Source organism: Adelges cooleyi, unplaced genomic scaffold, assembly GCF_023614345.1.
Source record: "Adelges cooleyi isolate 19-005CV unplaced genomic scaffold, UGA_ACOO_1.1 ACOO_flye_CR_arks_rails_tigmint_CR_PRNA_1, whole genome shotgun sequence".
NCBI lineage: Eukaryota > Metazoa > Arthropoda > Insecta > Hemiptera > Adelgidae > Adelges > Adelges cooleyi.
This window is the reverse complement of record NW_026095751.1, coordinates 1,266,798-1,285,619: the sequence shown is the minus strand read 5'-3', so window position 1 is coordinate 1,285,619 and position 18,822 is coordinate 1,266,798. Positions and strand designations below refer to the sequence as shown.

General features: G+C 28.6%; 1 protein-coding gene across 1 annotated transcript; it reads left to right on the top strand.

Annotated features, from left to right (window-relative positions):
• The first annotated feature begins 14,528 nt into the window (after window positions 1-14,528).
• On the top strand, window positions 14,529-18,389 carry LOC126835597 (uncharacterized). Its single transcript, XM_050568279.1, has 6 exons — window positions 14,529-14,597; window positions 17,247-17,397; window positions 17,571-17,647; window positions 17,723-17,921; window positions 17,985-18,043; window positions 18,225-18,389. Exons 1-6 carry the CDS (start codon window positions 14,541-14,543, stop codon window positions 18,387-18,389), a joined length of 708 nt encoding a protein of 235 aa, XP_050424236.1. The 5' UTR covers window positions 14,529-14,540.
• Window positions 18,390-18,822: the final 433 nt, after the last annotated feature.

The window sequence follows — 18,822 nt, the reverse complement described above, 5'->3', positions numbered from 1 at the left end:
AAAATAGGAACTTTGATGTTTAAAAATAATTTTTTAAAACAATTTTGGCAGTGGTTTGAATTTATATCATGTAAATTGTTAGATTAAGCGATTTTGTTGAATTAATATTATACTATACGATACACATACGAATATTTTTTGGGAATGTATTAATTTTGGGTAATCAGTTTTAAATTTGATGCTTTGTGATATTTTTCAAAGCTGTATAATTGTACACATATTATATTTAAAAAAATGCTAAATATATATATACAACGATGTTAATCCATATTGATAATTAATATAACATAGATTATAATATAAACGATTAAATAAATACTGTAATACCATAAAATTATTTTTTTATTTGAGATCAACACAATTACCTATCCTAGGTCTTGAAAGTCATCTAGTTTCTAAACAGTACAAAAAAAAGTTAATATGTTTTTCGAAAACGGTATAAAAATATGCAAACCAAAACATAAACAAGTTTTTCAGCCGAGTCTGCAACCACGAAAGAGCATTTTCATATCTCGTTGAGATACCGAATAAATTTAGAGTAGTGGTGGAATTATAGATAATGAAATAGTATAATAACAAGTTAGTATCTAAGGTGACTAGTAAAATCTGAGTTTGTGTAATTATCCTAGTCCAAAAGATAACTCTAAAACAAAAGGAAAATGTCTGTTGGCTTAAGGGTATGCGGTTATTATTGAGATAGCTCCTTAGGGTTTTACTTTGATCATTAGACTTAATATTTTAAGTGTATAGTGAATAGATTTTTATTTTACAATCATGCAAAGTATCGACAGGCAAGATTGTTTATGTTTAAATAATATATATAATATTACAGTAATCGAAATGTTGAAGTAGATCATAGAAAAAATGCTAATTATATATATACAACGATGTTAATCCATATTGATAAATAATATAACATAGATTTAAAGTTCGTTCTTTGTAGCTTCATAAAACGATTAAATAAATACTGTAATACCATAAAATTATTTTTTTATTTGAGATCAACACAATTACCTATCCTAGGCCTTGAAAGTCATCTAGTTTCTAAACAGTACAAAAAAAAATTATTATGTTTTCCGAAAACGGTATAAAAATATGCAAACTAAAACATAAAAACAGCCTTACAAAATTGTACCAATATTAACACAATGAATTTCTGCTATACACTGTTATCACACTGTTGTTCTATTAGATGTGATAAATTACTACACTCATAAATATAATATCATTAGTTTAATCATTAGTTAGTATTTTCAAGCCAGTACAGTCTTAACCAAGCACAGTGTAAACCAGCAAAGTTAGAAAGTATTAAATTGAGGTGCTGTATTTAAAAATAAGCATCAACGCGTTTATTTGAACTGTACCCATTCCATATTTTAACTATGATTAAAACATTTGGTGTTAGGGTCAACTGTCAAATAAAAAAAGTTTTATCAATTTAAAAAATGGCCATTGTTTTGTATTCCACTCAATTTCAAAATATTTCTAATAGCGGTGACCATAAAAGATGTTGGACAATTTTCAACAAATCAAGGGGTTTTATTTTAAGCCAATACGAACCGATAAGTTAATGATAAGACCATGACATAGGTGTATAAATTATTTTAATTGTTAGAGATTGGGTTTTTTGTATAACTTCGAACATTGGCGCATGTACTTCAAAAGTTACACCTAGTTCAAAAGTAAACAAAGATTTAAAAGTATGATTTTCTATGGAAGTAATATATTTTATCGGATTTTCACCTAAGCGTTAACTCGAATCGGGTGACTCGATGTGCGTTTGCCATTTCCACTCTGTTTACCTACATTAATGAAAATATACGAATCGTTTTTTACACATTCATGGCCAACCCGACTTACTGACGCTTTACTAGAATAAAAAAAAAACAACCTATGTGAATACTTTTTGGTTTTTTGTAATACAATGTTATTTCAAGGTCGTTGTAAATTTTCCCCCTTCTGTAAGAGTATTTGGGGAGGAGTGATTTTGGAATTTCTTATAACAACCTGTATAATACATTTAGATATTCATGTTTTTTTTTTTTGGTAAAATAAAATTTGATTGAACTTTGAAGTTTATTATATCAACAAAAAAGTGCCGTAGCCTTTTGAATTTTGAAAAAGGTTTTGATTAAACGTCGGTTTTTCTGATACCTCGATAGCTAACTGTTTGAAATTCACTTGTTTTTGTTTATATTTATTACATTATTTAGGTAAAACATAAAACAAAACCGAAAATGTACGTGGAACAAAATATATTTTTTTTAATTCCATCAAAGTGTTTTATACTGTACGACTACTGCAGGGAAAACATAGTACAGTATTAGGTTATTAAGTATTAGTTTATTTGTATTCCAACGAACGGCAGTGTCCAATAAGGACATATAATTTTTGTTTTGTTTTTCATATTTTTATGGCGACTAAATAATAATAATAATTTTTTTTTTTATGCAATTTAATAATTTTCAAAAACGATTTAGGCGTTCTTCTTAAAAATAGTCGAAATCATTCCAAATTTGTTTCCAATTTTCTATTAATAAAAATAGAATTTTTTCCTTTATTTTTTTTATTTTCGAAGTAATGTTCAACCCTAATCGTATCCACCCTTAAATTAAAAATTAGTTTTTAAGCAAACAATTAGGCATTAGGTACAATGATTTTGTCAATATTTGTATTTGTATCTGTGAACACTGAACCCCTCTACTACCTACTACCTACTTACTACTACTCACACACTTAAATATAATGTTTTTTTATTGTGCTTAGTTTAGACTGTGCCGGTTTGAACCTACTCTCCATAGATAGAAGCGTTTATTTAAATATCATTTTATCACTTATAGTTATAATAATTCCTGTAGACCTGTGACCTCCCCCTTCCCACTATGCCTCGACCTAACGGTACTGGCTTTGTTTTTTGGTAAAATTTTAACAATTAGAACGATTATTTTCTAACGTGTACAAAATGTGTCTTTAACTAGAGGCCCAAATTTGGGTTTCCAAACCATAATGTGTAAGGTTTCATTTTATGCTCTGAATTTTCGTTGCATGAAATGCGCTAGTGTATTATAAAAAAACGATAAAGCGTGTAAACAACACACGGTTAGTAACATTTTTGAAAACATATGACTAATAACGATACACACAAAAAAGCTCTATAATGGTAGATGTACACATATTTTTCGTACTATTAAATGGGATAATATATAAAAGACGTTAAAGTTTTATTATGTTAAACATATTCGATATAAATGTGTTGTATACCATTAGGAAAAATTTACAGAAATTACTAATGAGAAAATGTTAAATACATTTATTATAAAAATACGTATATAATATACAAAATTATTATTTATAAAATAATAAAAAAAAATTATACTTTTTTATGAATACATTAATTATTTTTTTTGTATTATATTTTATTTTTATCCGTATTCCTACAATTGGTCTTAGAATCCCTATATAAAAATGTCTACGTCTGGTCATGAATAATGTTACTATTTTACTTTTATATTGATATTTCAAAAAAAAGCGAGACGGTCGTGTGCAAAATATTATACTAGAATGAACGGGATACCTATATGAATATAGGTGTCTATAGATTTATCATATTATGTAGTATATTAAGTTGTATGCAAAACATGAACGATTTACTATGGTGGTATTTTAGTGGTTTTTTTCAAATTTTAACTGTGAAGAAGTAAACTTTTTCAACTTTTACCTCCCTAAAGTACCAACTAGATGAAATTTGTGATTTATAGAGTTGCTACTTGAAAGAATTGGTCCAGTATTGAAAAAAGTTACTGTGTATACAGACAAAAAAAAGGCCACATCGTGGTAAAACCAATAGCATCTCTGCTCTGCATTGAAGCTAAAATGTCCTTGTTAGTTGTGCTGCGGTGTTTATAACATTATTTCATTTCTGTACTTAAAATCCACCAAAAGTCACGGTGTTAACACTGTGTATGTAACCGCTTAGAGATTAAAAAATGACAAAAAAATTTAGATTTGATGTTTATTGAATAATTTAATGTCTTATTTAATCATACAAAATGATATTAATATGGCTTTTTTCATCAACCATTAATATTTAAAAAGAAATTTGTATTATAAAGTTTACAAATAACAGTCAAGCTCCAAGTTTTAGTTTAATTTTATATTTCATCATCAAATTTCCGTAATGCATATAAAATGCAGAATTTGGGTAATATTAAAAAATATTAATTTACTAAAAGCTTGAAATTTTTAATAACTATAATACCAGATTTTAATCAAATATAAAATATAATAATCTCTTAGTTTATACATATCAACAACGTTAAAAAAACCAACTCAAGATCTACATTAAAAAAAATGTATTAGTATCTTAACAGTATTCTTCATAAAAAAAATCTCTTTCTAAAAATAAAAAATAAAAATCTCTTTTTATAAATTAAAAATATTGTGATATTTGATAAATTTTACTTAGTAACATTCCGGCGATTTTTTGTCAATATCTATGCCATGTATAGTAATTGCCATTATCATTAACATCAATGATGATTAGTCATAACTTCCACATCAGGGTAATATATTGTAATGGTTATGTAATGGATGGATATAAATTATCCAAATATTCAGTGGCCGGGGCATAATTTGTCAAATATCAAAAAAAATGTTTACAACATTTTCACTACTACTAATAGGAACAAGTTTTTGCTTATGCAATCATTACGTTTATTAGTTTTCATCGTACATTGTAGAGCAATATAAGATTTAGTCACAATTAGGGAATTTATAAACACAATTGACAATACTTCAATGTATTAACAAAACGGCACAGGACGTTTCCGGTTTCTGAATACACAATGCAAGTGACGTTGCCGGTTGCACGTAGTTTTATTCGGGCATGATAATATAGTATCATAATTTATAACCATACCGTCAAAATATGGAACGGTTAGGTTAGAAAATAATTTCGTCGAATGAGTTGTCTACTGATATTAATGAATCCAGTAATTCATTTTGTATGGGTTTAGAAGTATCTTTAAAAACAACAGATTTCTGAAAATGTTCCCGTAAACTTGGGTGTAAATCTGTACATAGGTTAATCAAACCACGAAAAACGCCATGATTTTTTTATGACATTTTTTCATTGTGTCCACGTAAAGGTAATTCGCGATTTCCACAAAATTTTACACAATTTAAGAATTTTTTCTAAAATATCTCGATTCTTAGAAGCATGCTCATTATGACGTTGAATCCCTAATTTATAACCACATTAAATTTGACTTCTTATGTCAATAGTTCCCAACACTTTGAAATTTGCCTCATTCTGCAGATGTTCAAACGAATTTTCGTGTTTATTTATTTAGGCTGAAAGATGTATTAAACCTTTTACACCAGTCTTACTCCAAGATATTATATCACCTCTAAAAAAAAAAAACACAAGGGAAACAAAATAACGATACAGTAGTTTCACAACCACAGAGCCATTTGAACTTTTGATAAAGCCCAGTATTAAAATGGCGAGTGTATTTATTTTGTCTTTTTTTTTAATATATATATACAACTTTATTTTGAAAAAACAAGCGGAATGCTCCCAGCGAGTTACCTTGTGACACAGTTTACCAATCATTACCACATACATAATTATCAGAAATTAATTAAAAAAACAATAAAACAGAATGAAATAAAATATTACAAAATAAAATATCAAATTAGTTAAATTGGATAAACTCGGTGAAGGTCTACCCAAATTTTTTATTTCTACACTTTTTTCTAATGAAAGAAATGGCAAATTTAACTTAAACATTTCTTGCACAGAATTCATATATACATATATTATAATATTATATTAAAATAGAACTTAATATTAAATAATATTATTACGTTAATAATACATTAATTAGTTATAGATAAAAAAACCGCTTCTGTATATATAATAAAAAAAATAAAAATAAGAAGTCTTATTATTATCAGGTTATCGGTTTTATCAACGGACGACGAGGCCGATAATATTATTTAATAGCCAGTTATATGCTACCCGTGTTGAAATTTTATATGAATATGGATCAAAATTTCAAAAAATTTACAACTTAAAAAGTACGGAACCAATTGATGAAAATTAGAAATTCAAACGCTAAAGTTTTTTTGAAAAATGTTGTCTACAGGTTTATGAAATTAAAAACCCATATAAAAAAACCAGTACAGTGGGGTCGGGGCAAAGTGGGGTCGGAGCAAAATAGAGACCTAAATGAACGTTATCAGCTCCTATTTGCTTAGTACTCAATTATTATTGTATACTGTAACTTCATGGTTAATATAACTAATAACGATACAGTTTTTTTTTTTAAATCTTTGACCAGCTAAAAGTTTACTTTATTACTTTTTTCAGTAGCGCAACCAGAAATGTCCCTGGGGGGGGGGGGTACAAAGTCCAGTGTTTAGGTTTAAGGTCTGTGTGTAATATAAGAAAATGACAATATGTGATAACGATTTGTAATCTGTCGCAAAGCAGGCCATTACAAAATTATTATATTGCCAAAATGAATAAATATTGTTTACTGTAAAATATAAATAGACAATAACTGAAATTACCTTACCCAATTTTCCGCTTTAGAAATACTCAAGGGGGGTCTGGACACGAGGACTCCCCCTTGGTTGCGCCACTGACTCTTTTTTAATATACAAACTTTCGAACCTGTTTCATGTCTGGAACAATATAGGAAAGCAAGTAAAACGATATCATGTATAGGAGTTCAGAGCTATTAGCTTCATTATATTACACTAGCTGTAAGCTATATGCTTACAAGCTATATTTTATAGCAGGTGACTTTATAGAACTTTTATGGCACAAAAACTAATAGTTGTTATTTTTTGTAATTAATATGCGAAAGTAGTGTAGATTTGGCGTAGAAAAAAAGAGAAAAAAAATATCTATTTTTGAAGTTTATTGATTTAAGACAATCAATTATTATTATAGTTCTGGAATAATTGTGATTGCTCCCTAATATGCTCTGAGTTTTAAAAAGAAATATATATATATATATAGGGGAAGATTTGACAAATTAAATAATTTTTGTTCTAGTGAATATTTTTACGATTTTTTTTTTTAAAATAATTTATACTCATTTGCGCTATAAGCACCACGGGTTTTAATGCACTTAACTATTTTACTTTTAAAAAATTTATTTTTATTTTTTTTGTTACATTTTTAAAAAAAAAAATCAAGATAGCCATTTTGTTAAGAATAAATTGCTGAACATTTTGACTGGTCGACAACCAGATTTGGATAATTACTTTATAAGTTACTAAAGGTTAAAGAATAGGATGGGAGGTAGAGTGCGGTAGAGTAAGCGCATAGTTAAGTGTATTCAAAACCGTGGTGCTTATAGCGCAAACGAGTATAAATTATTTTTAAAAGAAAAATCTTAAAGATATTCACTAGAACAAAAGTTATTTAATTTGTCAAATCTTCCTGGGCCACCCTGTATATATATATATATATTATACATTATTACATTTTGATAATTAAGCGCTGACTTATATTATATTAAATTAATTTTTAAGCAAAGCATATTTGTTTTGAAAGAAGTGGGATTAATTGATCTTTTTCCATAAAAGTGGCTGAACATTTTTCTTTATTTGTTTTTTTTCCTAACCGAGGTTTAGGAATGAAAATTAGACTTAAAGTAGACGTAACCAAGGTATACTGTATATTGTAAATCTATTACAAGTAAAAATGGTTTTACATATTGTACTCGAACAGAAAAATAATTTGCAGGGACAAAAAATACTGTGTAAAGTTGAAAACAACAATTCGCATAAAGTTATAAAAACTAATAGTACCGACCCATGTGGAACAAAAAGAAAATAAGTTGTATTTCGGTGAAATATTTTCGCACATGAAACATTTGCACAAATAAGAACAGTTACAACGAAAACAGTAGTAGAAAATACAAAAACAATTTCGTTTCGACAGCAAATGAATAGATTTTCAATTGAAACGCTCGATAAAATATCTGTTTATATTTTATATTGCTAATTGAGAACAATTAAAAAAAAACAACCGGATGGGTTAGGCAAGTGGTTGATGCAATGGTTGGAATTCTTATTATACTTGCTGGAATTCGGAAAAGAACATACTATGTAAACGCCTTTTTACGATATTCATATGAAGGGCTGCGCGGGGAAAAATTAACAATGTCAATTTTTGTTCATTTTAAGAAAATCCCTACAACTTTGTTTCAAAAAGCGAAATAAAGAAAAAAATGTTTCTTTTCTATTGGAAACGGTTTGAATTCCACACAAATTTGGAATTAGTTTGACTTGGTAGTTGTTTAGTTTTAAAATTGCGCCAACCAAATTTTTTAAAACTTTCAGCCTTTTTCCCAGGAGGAGGGAGGGTTGTTGAATTTTCCTTGGAGTTTTCCTTGTGCGATTTTGTTGATGAAACTTTATATATAGAAAATGCTAAGGTTATAAGAAATCGAAAATATTTTCGAAAAACATACATGAGAATTTTTTAGTCGTTATTTTTGCTATCGATAAATTTCCATACATTTTAAGCAGAAAAATACGTCGATCGAACGACAAAAACAATATATAAAATTGTCAATGTTCGAATTTCTCTCTTTTATTTTTTGTGCACATCGTAATGTTACTTTTTACTTCGAAAATTCGAAGGTCATAGCAAATCGTCTAAACTTGAAAATGTTATCGAATCGGATATACTAAACTTAAGTATGGCTATCGACGGATATTCCAAAAGGAAAAATCCATTACAATTTGGGTTGGGACTAGAGTTGGGCCGAGCCGATTGAATGTGATAAATTCACTTTTAAAAAAATTAATTAAAACCTTAAACTGGTACTTGAGCACTCAAAACTCACTGGTGCCACTCCAAGGGGTATCCATAAAAAATATTGGAATGATTCGATAATTTTTTTTTTTTTAAGATCTAACATGTTATGTGTACATAAGAGTTCTAACTCCAGACAAATTTTCAACTAAAGGGTACTAAAAACCCAAAAAACAACTTGCATCCAGCCGCAAAGGGGTGGGAAATGGGTCTAACTTGAATTTAAATCTCAAGTAAATATTACTCTCTAGAAATTTCAACTCGATTCGACCATTTTTCTCGAAATTATAGCCAGTAAAAGTTGAAACTTAAAAACTAGTATGGTATTTTTTAAAATGTAAACTGTAAAGAAGTGAACTTTTTCAATAACTCCCTTAAAGTTGCCAACTAGATAACATTTGCGATTTATAGAGTTGCTACTCGAAGGAATTGATCTAGTATGAAAAAAGTTACAATGCATATACAGACACAAAAAAAAACCTACACCAAAATGCAAATATATTTCAGATAACAGCTGTTGACCCTTACTCATAATTCCCCCCTAAATTCTAAGGAAAGACAACTTTTTTTTTAATTAGTCAAAACTTGACTATAGCTATAATCTCGAAAGTCTTTCCATATGCTTCTAATCGCCAGTAGTTTGAACCACGTGTCTTAAAAATGTACTGAGCAATGCTTAATTTAAAAAAATAGTCCATCTTGTAGTGTTATTTAAATAGATAATGAAGTATACAATTGCGACTAGCCAAAAAATACTTGTTTTCACAGAGATGTACCCACTTTTCTTGTGCAGGCAAAAAAAAACAATTTTTTGAACCTGTCTAAAAATTATATTCATATTTATCAGAAAATAACTGGATATTTATCACTGTAATTATTTTCTGCGAGTTTCTGGAAAAACGGGAGGAATTTAATTAAAAATGTTGAAAACATAATAAAAACTATAATTAGTATTACTTTGTCCTAAATTTTATTTTTTGCCGTTTGATAATCAAACAAACCAAATACTGTTATTTTAAAATGTCCATGGTGTTTAAAAAATGTACTTAAATAGCAACAATTGTGATAAAAATTAATTAGGATTAGAGGAAAGAAAACGGAAGAATTTAAAACTATTCACAGTGCAAACTAATCACAAAAACAATTCCTGGTTGATAAATCACTTTGGGGAAAAATGCATAAAATTGTTAATGTGATATTACCGCCGATAGTACATTTTATAATATATTAAAAATATATTTAGGTATTGATAAAAGCACTGTTAAGACAATGCACTTAAAATTAACCTTAAACTATTGCATATAATTAGTAGGAATCATGTCGCACCCTTGGAGCAAAAATGTCACAACTCAACTTCTGAGGAAATACAACTGAAAGATTGAACCTGCTCCCAAATGGTTAATTTTAACTTTAAAAGCTTTAATTTTAATACTTTTCAATTATTTATTTGTTACCCGTTGCTTGTTATTTTAATTTCAAGCTACTTAGTTACTTCTCAGCCAGAAAACCACAATTTGATGTTACGGCTATTTAGCAATAGGTTTTAACAAACCAAACTGCCAAATTTGTTTGTTGTGCCAGTTTACCATTTTAAATATTTTATAAGCCGTATAAGAGAAATGTGGCAATTTTGTTTTTCTTTTGAGATTATTAATATATTGCTACAAGACAAAATTTAGCAGTTTGTTATTATTTCACCAGTGTCATCTGGTTAAGAATTATTATCAAGTTGAAAGTTAAAACGCCTCAAATCGAAATGAGACAGTCTTGATTTATTATGCTTAAGTATAAAAAAACTGTAGCAGTATTATAATTTTTTAAACCAAGAAATTTATTACAGAAACGTTGGTTGGGTTAAACGTTAATTCACGTCTGGCCGGACATGAGGGCATTTGTTCCCTTAACCTTTTTTTTCATCTACCTATTAAATTATGATAAAGACAATTTTGATATGATATACCATTACATAAAAAAAAAGAAATGTAGATAATGAATTTTACAATTTGCACACCAGAAACTAAAAGAACTTTTTAGACCCTTAGGAAGCCTTTCCGGTTGTTATTTTGCTATATTCGTTTCTTACGACTAAATTTTGCACATCGATAAGAAAAACAAAATGATAAATCGTTGTAAAGCAAACACTCAATATCAATACACGTGTACCTTCGAGTATATTACAAAAACATGTTATTCTACTATTTTCGATAAATCAAAATACACTAGAAATGTGATTAATTCATTAAGGACAGGAGTTTAGTTTTCTCTTAAAATAACAGCATTTTTGTAGCTTTTATAATAATTGGAGACACTTAAGTTGGTGTTATTTTACAATATTATAAAACTATTACTAAACATTTAACTTTTCCATTTTTTTTTTTTTCACAGCTCAGTATTTTTACAGGAGCGTAGTGTCAGCAGAAAAAATAATATTTCACTCCACCCTTCCTCCCGTCCTAAATTTTAATGTTTAATAACTCCCAAAGTAATTAGCCAAAACTGGTTTTCGACCGGTATGCTATTCAGCAAATAATTCTCAGTTAAATTGTAAATTAAATATGTACACAAACTACTATTTGAGTTTTTAAAAGTTGATAGGCTTATGGAAAATAATAAAAAAAAAGGTTAATGTTTAGTATTTTTATAATACTGTAAAATCTGATAACCAAAAATGTTTTCAAAAAACAAATACTACAAAATTGCAATTATTCTAAAGCGTACTCATTCCATCTTTAAACCACGACGAAAACATTCGGTTTGAGTTCAATACATTTTTTTTATCAATTTTAAAAATACTCATTGCTGATTCGTGTTCCGCTCAATTTGAAAATATTTAAAACGGAAGAGACCATAAAAGATGGTGGACAATTTTCAACAAATTAGGGGTTTCGTTTAAGACCAATACAAACCAATAAGTCATTAATAATATGACCATTGCATAGGTGCATAAATTATTTTAATAATTGTTAAAGAATGAGGATTTTGTATAATTTCGCACATTGGCCCATGTGTTTCAAAAGTTACACCGAGCGCAAAAGTAAATAAAGATTTATATGTACGATTTTCTGTGGAATTTATCGAATTCTCGCCTAAGCATTAACTCGAAAACACAATTTTTTTACTATAGAAAAAAAAACACTCGGGTTGTTCGATGTGCGTTCCCATTTCCACTGTTTACATAAATTGAAATAAACGAATCGACAAATTCAAGGGCTTAAGAAATTAATGGCCAACCCGACTTATTGACGATTTTCTAGAATAATAAAAAAAAACAATTTACGTGAACAGTTTTTGGTGTTTTTTTTTGTATTACAATGTTATTTCAAGGTCATTGTGATTTTTTCCCCCATCGGTAAGAGGAATTTCGGGGGGGGGGGGGGGGGGTGATTTTGCAATATCTTACAGCAACATGTATGAATAATAAATTTAGACATTTATGTTAATATATTTGTTGTTTTTTAGTAAAATAGAATTTGATTGGACCTTGAAGATTATAATATAATTTAAAAGAGCCGTAGTCGCGTTTGCGTTAACCGAAGTAATTGTTCATACTTAAACGCCAAAACAGTTCACTAAACTGCCAGATTATGGCTATGCAAGGTTCCACTCTAAACCAATGGTCATCCGAATCAACTCGTTTACAACCTCCTTACTAGTAGTAAACACAATATTATGATACCGACCGTTGGGCTCTAACCTAACCTAACACGGGTCGATGTACCAGCCGACAGTTATTAGCGTCTGTTCGTTTCTCACATCTGGTACACCATGTTTGTAGTTGGTCCAGTGTTAAAAGTTACAGTGTATACTGTATACAGATAAAAAAAAGCCCTTATCAGAGTAAAACCAACACCTTCGCCGCTCTGCATCGAAGCTAAAACATTTTCTGGATTTTTATGTAAAAGGCTTCAAAATTGGTCAAATTATATGTTTTTGAGGTCGGTGATTACGAATTTAATATCAGTTTTCAATTTCACTCAACCAAAAAACTAAAGTTAAAATTAAATTTGTGTAAACTTTAAGTCAAGTTAGAGAGTTATAGAGTTGCTACTCAAAGGAATTGGTTCAGTATTGAAAAAAGTTACAGTGTATACGGATAAAAATAAAGCCCACATTTAGCTTCGACGCTCTGCATCGAAGCTAAAACTAAATGCGATAATTGTTTCACATTTAAGGGTTGAAGGTAAAAATATTCTAAATACTGAAAAATAAAGTAAACTATGAACCATAATGATAAGGAACTTTTTTTTTTCAAAATATAAATATTTTCCAAGAAATAAGAGTCTCGCGCTAGTTGGGTCACCTGTATTCTACCTCTTCAGTTAGATACGTTTTATAGGATTTCTCTAACCAAGATAAAGATGGTCTACTCAGTAACGATGATGTTATAGGAATTGCGTACCGTTATGTGTCTACCTTGAGTAAAGAAGAAATCGTTGAACCTTTCATGATAGCATGTGATACCAATAGTAATATTTCAAATTATAGTGTTAACGAAATCTGCTTCATTTTTTAAAAATAACAATCATATTGTAGACGAGCATAGAGTAGGACCAATGCGGTTTTATGTTAGTAGATAATTTTACAGTTAGAATTAATAAAATAAACCTCGAGAATGCGCCATTTTCATCTACATGTTTTATGTAGATATTAAATTTTACCTTGGAAGACTAAAGATTATTAAATAAAAAATATATTCTATCTTGTTATAAAAAAAAACATTACATCTTCATCTGGATTCGTGTAGGAAATTTGTCCACTAGTTTAGAAGATATGCGATTATTATTTAGATAGCTCCTTAGTGGTTTTCTATGATCGTTCGACTTAATATTTTAGGTGTGCGGGTAAAAATATTTTTCTATGTAGACTATTTTCACGATTTCGACGAGACGGGCAAGTAGTGCTTTTATAATCATGCAAAGTATCGACGAAAAAGATTGTTAATGTTTCCACATATTTTAGTATGATGTGATAGTGGTTGAAATGTTGAAGTAGAAGATAAAAATTTGGTCATTGCGGAGTATAGATTTGTCATGTTTCGATGAAAACACATGAATAAAAAAAACCCCCTAAATATTTGTATTATTTTTTTTAAATAATTTTCGACAGTGGTTTGTATTGATATTATCTACATTGTTAGAATAAACGATTTAAATAAGACATTTTTATGCTATAATTATGGGTAATCAATGGGTAATCAGTTTTAAATTTGATATTTTATGATATTTTTCAAAGCTGTACAATTTCACACATATATTTTAATTTAATGAATACAGACGATATTAATCCATATTGATAATTAAAACTAGATATGATTGTTCAATTTGTTTTTGTTATTTCATAAAATGATTAAATAAATATTTTAAAAAATCGTTGGGAAAATTGCGTTAAAAGTATGATAAATATTTCCCGAGAATCTGAGTGTTTTTCACATAAGTAAATATGCAGTATTTGCCTGTTTTTCGTTGTTTTTACAATCGTACTGTCGGACGTAACAAGTACTAAATAACTCTAAGATATATCTGTAAATAAAATGTATCGAAAAACGACTATCTACCAATATTTTGCATTCCTATAGTGATGTTGTTTTTGTCAAACGCACCTTAATGTAGACACCCTGAAGCGAATCGAATTTCACTGTTCATCCGACTTTAGTACCGAAGACTTCCCTCCGGTTCATAAAGTGTTTGAAAAAAAAATCATTATGTATTTCAAAATTGCTGTTACCCTTTACGTGCTGTACTTCGTGACCGCGACACAGGTAAAAATATTTAAATATTTAAAATTTGATTTTTTTAACTCCACACACGTCTTTTACATAGAAACTAAGTTATCATCCTGCGAAGTAAGCATTTTTGTAGGGTTGTTCTTCAGTAGGGTGTAGTGAAAAAAGGCAATTTTCGAAATCGTTTTCGCAATACCTTACAAAACTAGCGTCTTGGTGAATATATACCTAAAGTAAAAAAAAAAAAATGTTTTAAAACATATTTCCCCCGCCCCAAGTCAAAAAACCAATATTCAGCAAAACTATTTAGACTTTCTAACATAACTCAAAAAGTTTCAATACTTAAAAAAATTAAAAACTATTATTTTGTAGAGGAACTATATTCTGCATTTCATACGTGAACAGTTTTTATTTTTTTTATTTTTTTTTTAATCGCCAAAAATAAAATTAAAAAACATGCAATTACAATTTTTTAACTTTGATTAATTTTTTAAAGTGAATAATAAAGTTTTTTGAAAAAATAGTTTTTTACGTTTTAGACTAGTTTATTTCACACCAAAGTCAGATTTGAAAAAAAAATACATATATCAAAGCATATCAAATACATTTCTAGTTAGTTGTTGTAGACTATTGGGAATTCGATTAAAACTCAATCGAGTTTTTGCACACATCTTGTTCATAGTGAAAGTTAATATACCGAAAATACTGGCTAAACATATATTCCTGTGATATGTATGCAAACCCATTGAGTCCTTCCCTGACAATCAATCGATAAATCAGTCGTCCAAAAAACAAGTAGTTATATTATTATAAACTACTATTTCGTGATTCTGAGAAATCATTATTTACAATTTTTCATCATCCGGCTTTTTTGTTTATGGTTGTTTTTACATGTATATATTTTTTTCAAATCTGATTTTGGTGTGAAATAAACTAGTCTAGAGCGTAGAAAACCTATAATTTCAAAGAAACTTTATTATTCACTTTAAAAAGTTAAAAAAAATTGTTTTTGCATGTTTTAAATTTTATTTTTGGCGATTAAAAAAAAATAAAAAAAATATAATTGTTCACGTATGATATGCAGAATATAGTTCTCTACAAAATAATAGTTTTAATTTTTTTTAGTATTGAAACTTTTTGAGTTATGTTAAAAAATCTAAATAGTTTTGTTAAATATTGGTTTTTTGTCTTGGGGTGGGGGAAATATTAAAAAAAAATTTTTTTTTACTTTAGAACACCAAGACGCTAGTTTTTTAAGGTATTGCGAAAACGATTTCAAAAATTGCCTTTTTTCACTACATCCTACTGTTCAACATTGCATTTAAACATCCCAATATACCAAAATTCAATATTTCCGAGAAACTGAGTGTCTTACCTAAAATGAAATACCCTGTATAGAAATAAAAACAATAAGTTGTTATTGTAATTCACATAAGTAAATTTGCAGTATTTTTTTGCGGGTTTACACGGTTTGTACAACCGTAACGCTGCGTCGAAAACAACTCTAAGTATATAATGTGAAAAATAAAATAAAACGAACAACTATCTACCAATATTTTGAAGTTGAAAAGTTTAATTTTCACAGACGAAAGTTGAAAAAACAAAAAAAAAACCGTACGAGTTTTTAAGTTAGAACTTTACTGGCCTATAGCCAGTACAAGAAATTTGAATCACTGCAAAATATATTTATGAAGTTTCTTGTGGCTAGTGTAATATTTCAAATTTGTGACTTGTGTCGTTTTTGAAATGACCGATAAAATTACAAAATAGAAGCATCAAAGCGTTTATTTGAAAGTGATTTTATTTCATTTTATCACTTTTATTTGTAATAATTTCTGTAGACCTGTGACCACTCCGTCGCCTCGTTGCTTTGATTTCATTATGCATAGGCATAATGGAAAATATATTAGAATATAGATTCTACTGTACTAGGCCTCTTGGATAAAATCACTTTCAAATAAACGCTTTGATGCTTCTATTTGTAATTTTATCGGTCATTTCAAAAACGACACAAGTCACAAATTTGAAATATTACACTAGCCACAAGAAACTTCATAAATATATTTTGCAGTGATTCAAATTTCTTGTACTCAACATTTGTATTAAATATGAGTCTGACAAATTGAGTTTTCACACAGAATACGTAACTAAGTATAAAAATATTACATTTGATAAAAAGACAGTTTTGAAAAATCGGTGACGTAAATCGTTTTTGAAATGGCCGATTCAATTTAATACTTTTAACTTTGCTAGCTTACACTGTGCTTGGTTTGGATTGTACTGCCTTGAAAATACTAACTACCGATTTGCATCGAAGCGTTCTTTCGAAAGTGATTTTATCACTTTCAGATTTAAAAATTCCTGTAAACCTGTGACCTCCCCGTCCCCACTATGCCCCGACCCCACTGTACTGGTTTTTTCATTTCTATACTGTTGTTTGTCAAACGTACCTTAATGTAGACTTCTTGAGGCGAATCGAATTTTACTGTTCATCCGACTTTAGTATCGAAAACTTACCACTGGTTCAATAAAGTATTTGAAAAAAAAAAATATTATGCATTTTAAAAATGCGGTTATTCTTTGCGCGTTGTACTACGTGGCCGCGACACAGGTAAAACCGCATTAAATAAAATGTCGATAGTTAGTTGTATGAATTATTATATTTGTACTTGTGATATTTCATAGAGCATTGGACTCAACGGGGATCAACTCACAGAGATAGGTGATTTATACAATAAATACAACAACGGTATGCACAACATTTCCAAGGATGATATCGAAGAGATTGGAGAAAGTTTTGGCATAGCTAATATGTCAGATTTTGACTACAAAGAAGGTGATGAAGTATATTTTATTAAACGTGTTATTAATCAAAAGTTACTTAAAAAAAAAATTGTCTGTAAGAAAATATTTTTCTGTTTTTCAGTATTTAACAAATTTTCCACTTAACTCACTCGTCTTAGCTAGGTTTATTGGAAATTGTTTATATTTTTTAAATTTTAATTATAGGTGAATCTAACGCTCGAAAATTACAAGATCTTGTGGTATATCTTGCCAACAACGATAAAAACACTGACAACATTAAGGTAATAACGCGAAAAAAAGTAGAAAATTTTCAAACTAATCTGATTTTCTTATTTCTATACACGTCTTTTACATAGAAAATAAGTATGTCGTCCTTCGAAGTAAGACTTCACGTGGGTATATTCAGAGAATACGACCTAAAGGGTGATCACAAAGGTCTACTTGACCTCGATGATGTGAAAAAAGTCATTGTCGCTTTAGATCTAGCCGTATGGAATAATAGTATCAGTTATCGTCCAGCTGAACAATGCATACTAATTGTATTGAAAGAAAAAAGTATTGAGTTCATTATGCGATTTATTATGTTGCCAGAGTTAATAATTTTATTTTATTTTTAAGCTAAACAAATTAACGCATTGGAGTTCTTAGACCGCATATGGGCAGTAAAACCGAACCGAGTAAGGATTTATGGTGTCGTTAAAGGCTTGATAAAAAACACATTATTTTAATATTCATAATTTACATTATATTAAACATGTCAAAGTAAAATTGTACATTTTAGCGCATTTTTGCTTTAAAAAAAAGTCAAATACCATTACTATATTTAATATTTATATGATTTTTTATACTTGCACTTAGGGCACAGGTGTAAACCGGAAGCAGGTTGAGGACCTGATGACGTTACATAATGATAAGACAATTGATGGTCACATTAACCCTGTCGGAATAATGGAACTTTTCAAAAAGATATCTATAGTTAAAAAAAGACTACGAAGGCCAATTGGCTTTTGGTTCCAAGAGTAAGAATACATTTTTGATATTATTTCGTTTTTTATTATTATCATTCTGTACAGTGTTGGCGAAATAAGTTTTTTCTATATGAAGCATAAGTAAATAATTATCTTTTATTTCACTATATTTTTGTTATTTGAATTTTTATAATACAATTAATCAATACTAGTTGTTAGATTACTTGTTATCAACATTATTCGTAAAATGCGATTTTTTAAATTAATTGAGATAGTATGAATTAATAATATGTAAAAATAATAGATAAACAAATTATGTCTTTTTTTATACAGTTTTAAATGATGTTTTCATTCGTAATCATTTATTTATTATATATGAAATAATTGTAACTCAATTGAGATGTTTTTCATTTTTTTACTGTTTACTAAAAACTGTGTCCCAACTATAATTCTATGAATATATTTTTTTATACAACAAACAATTTATT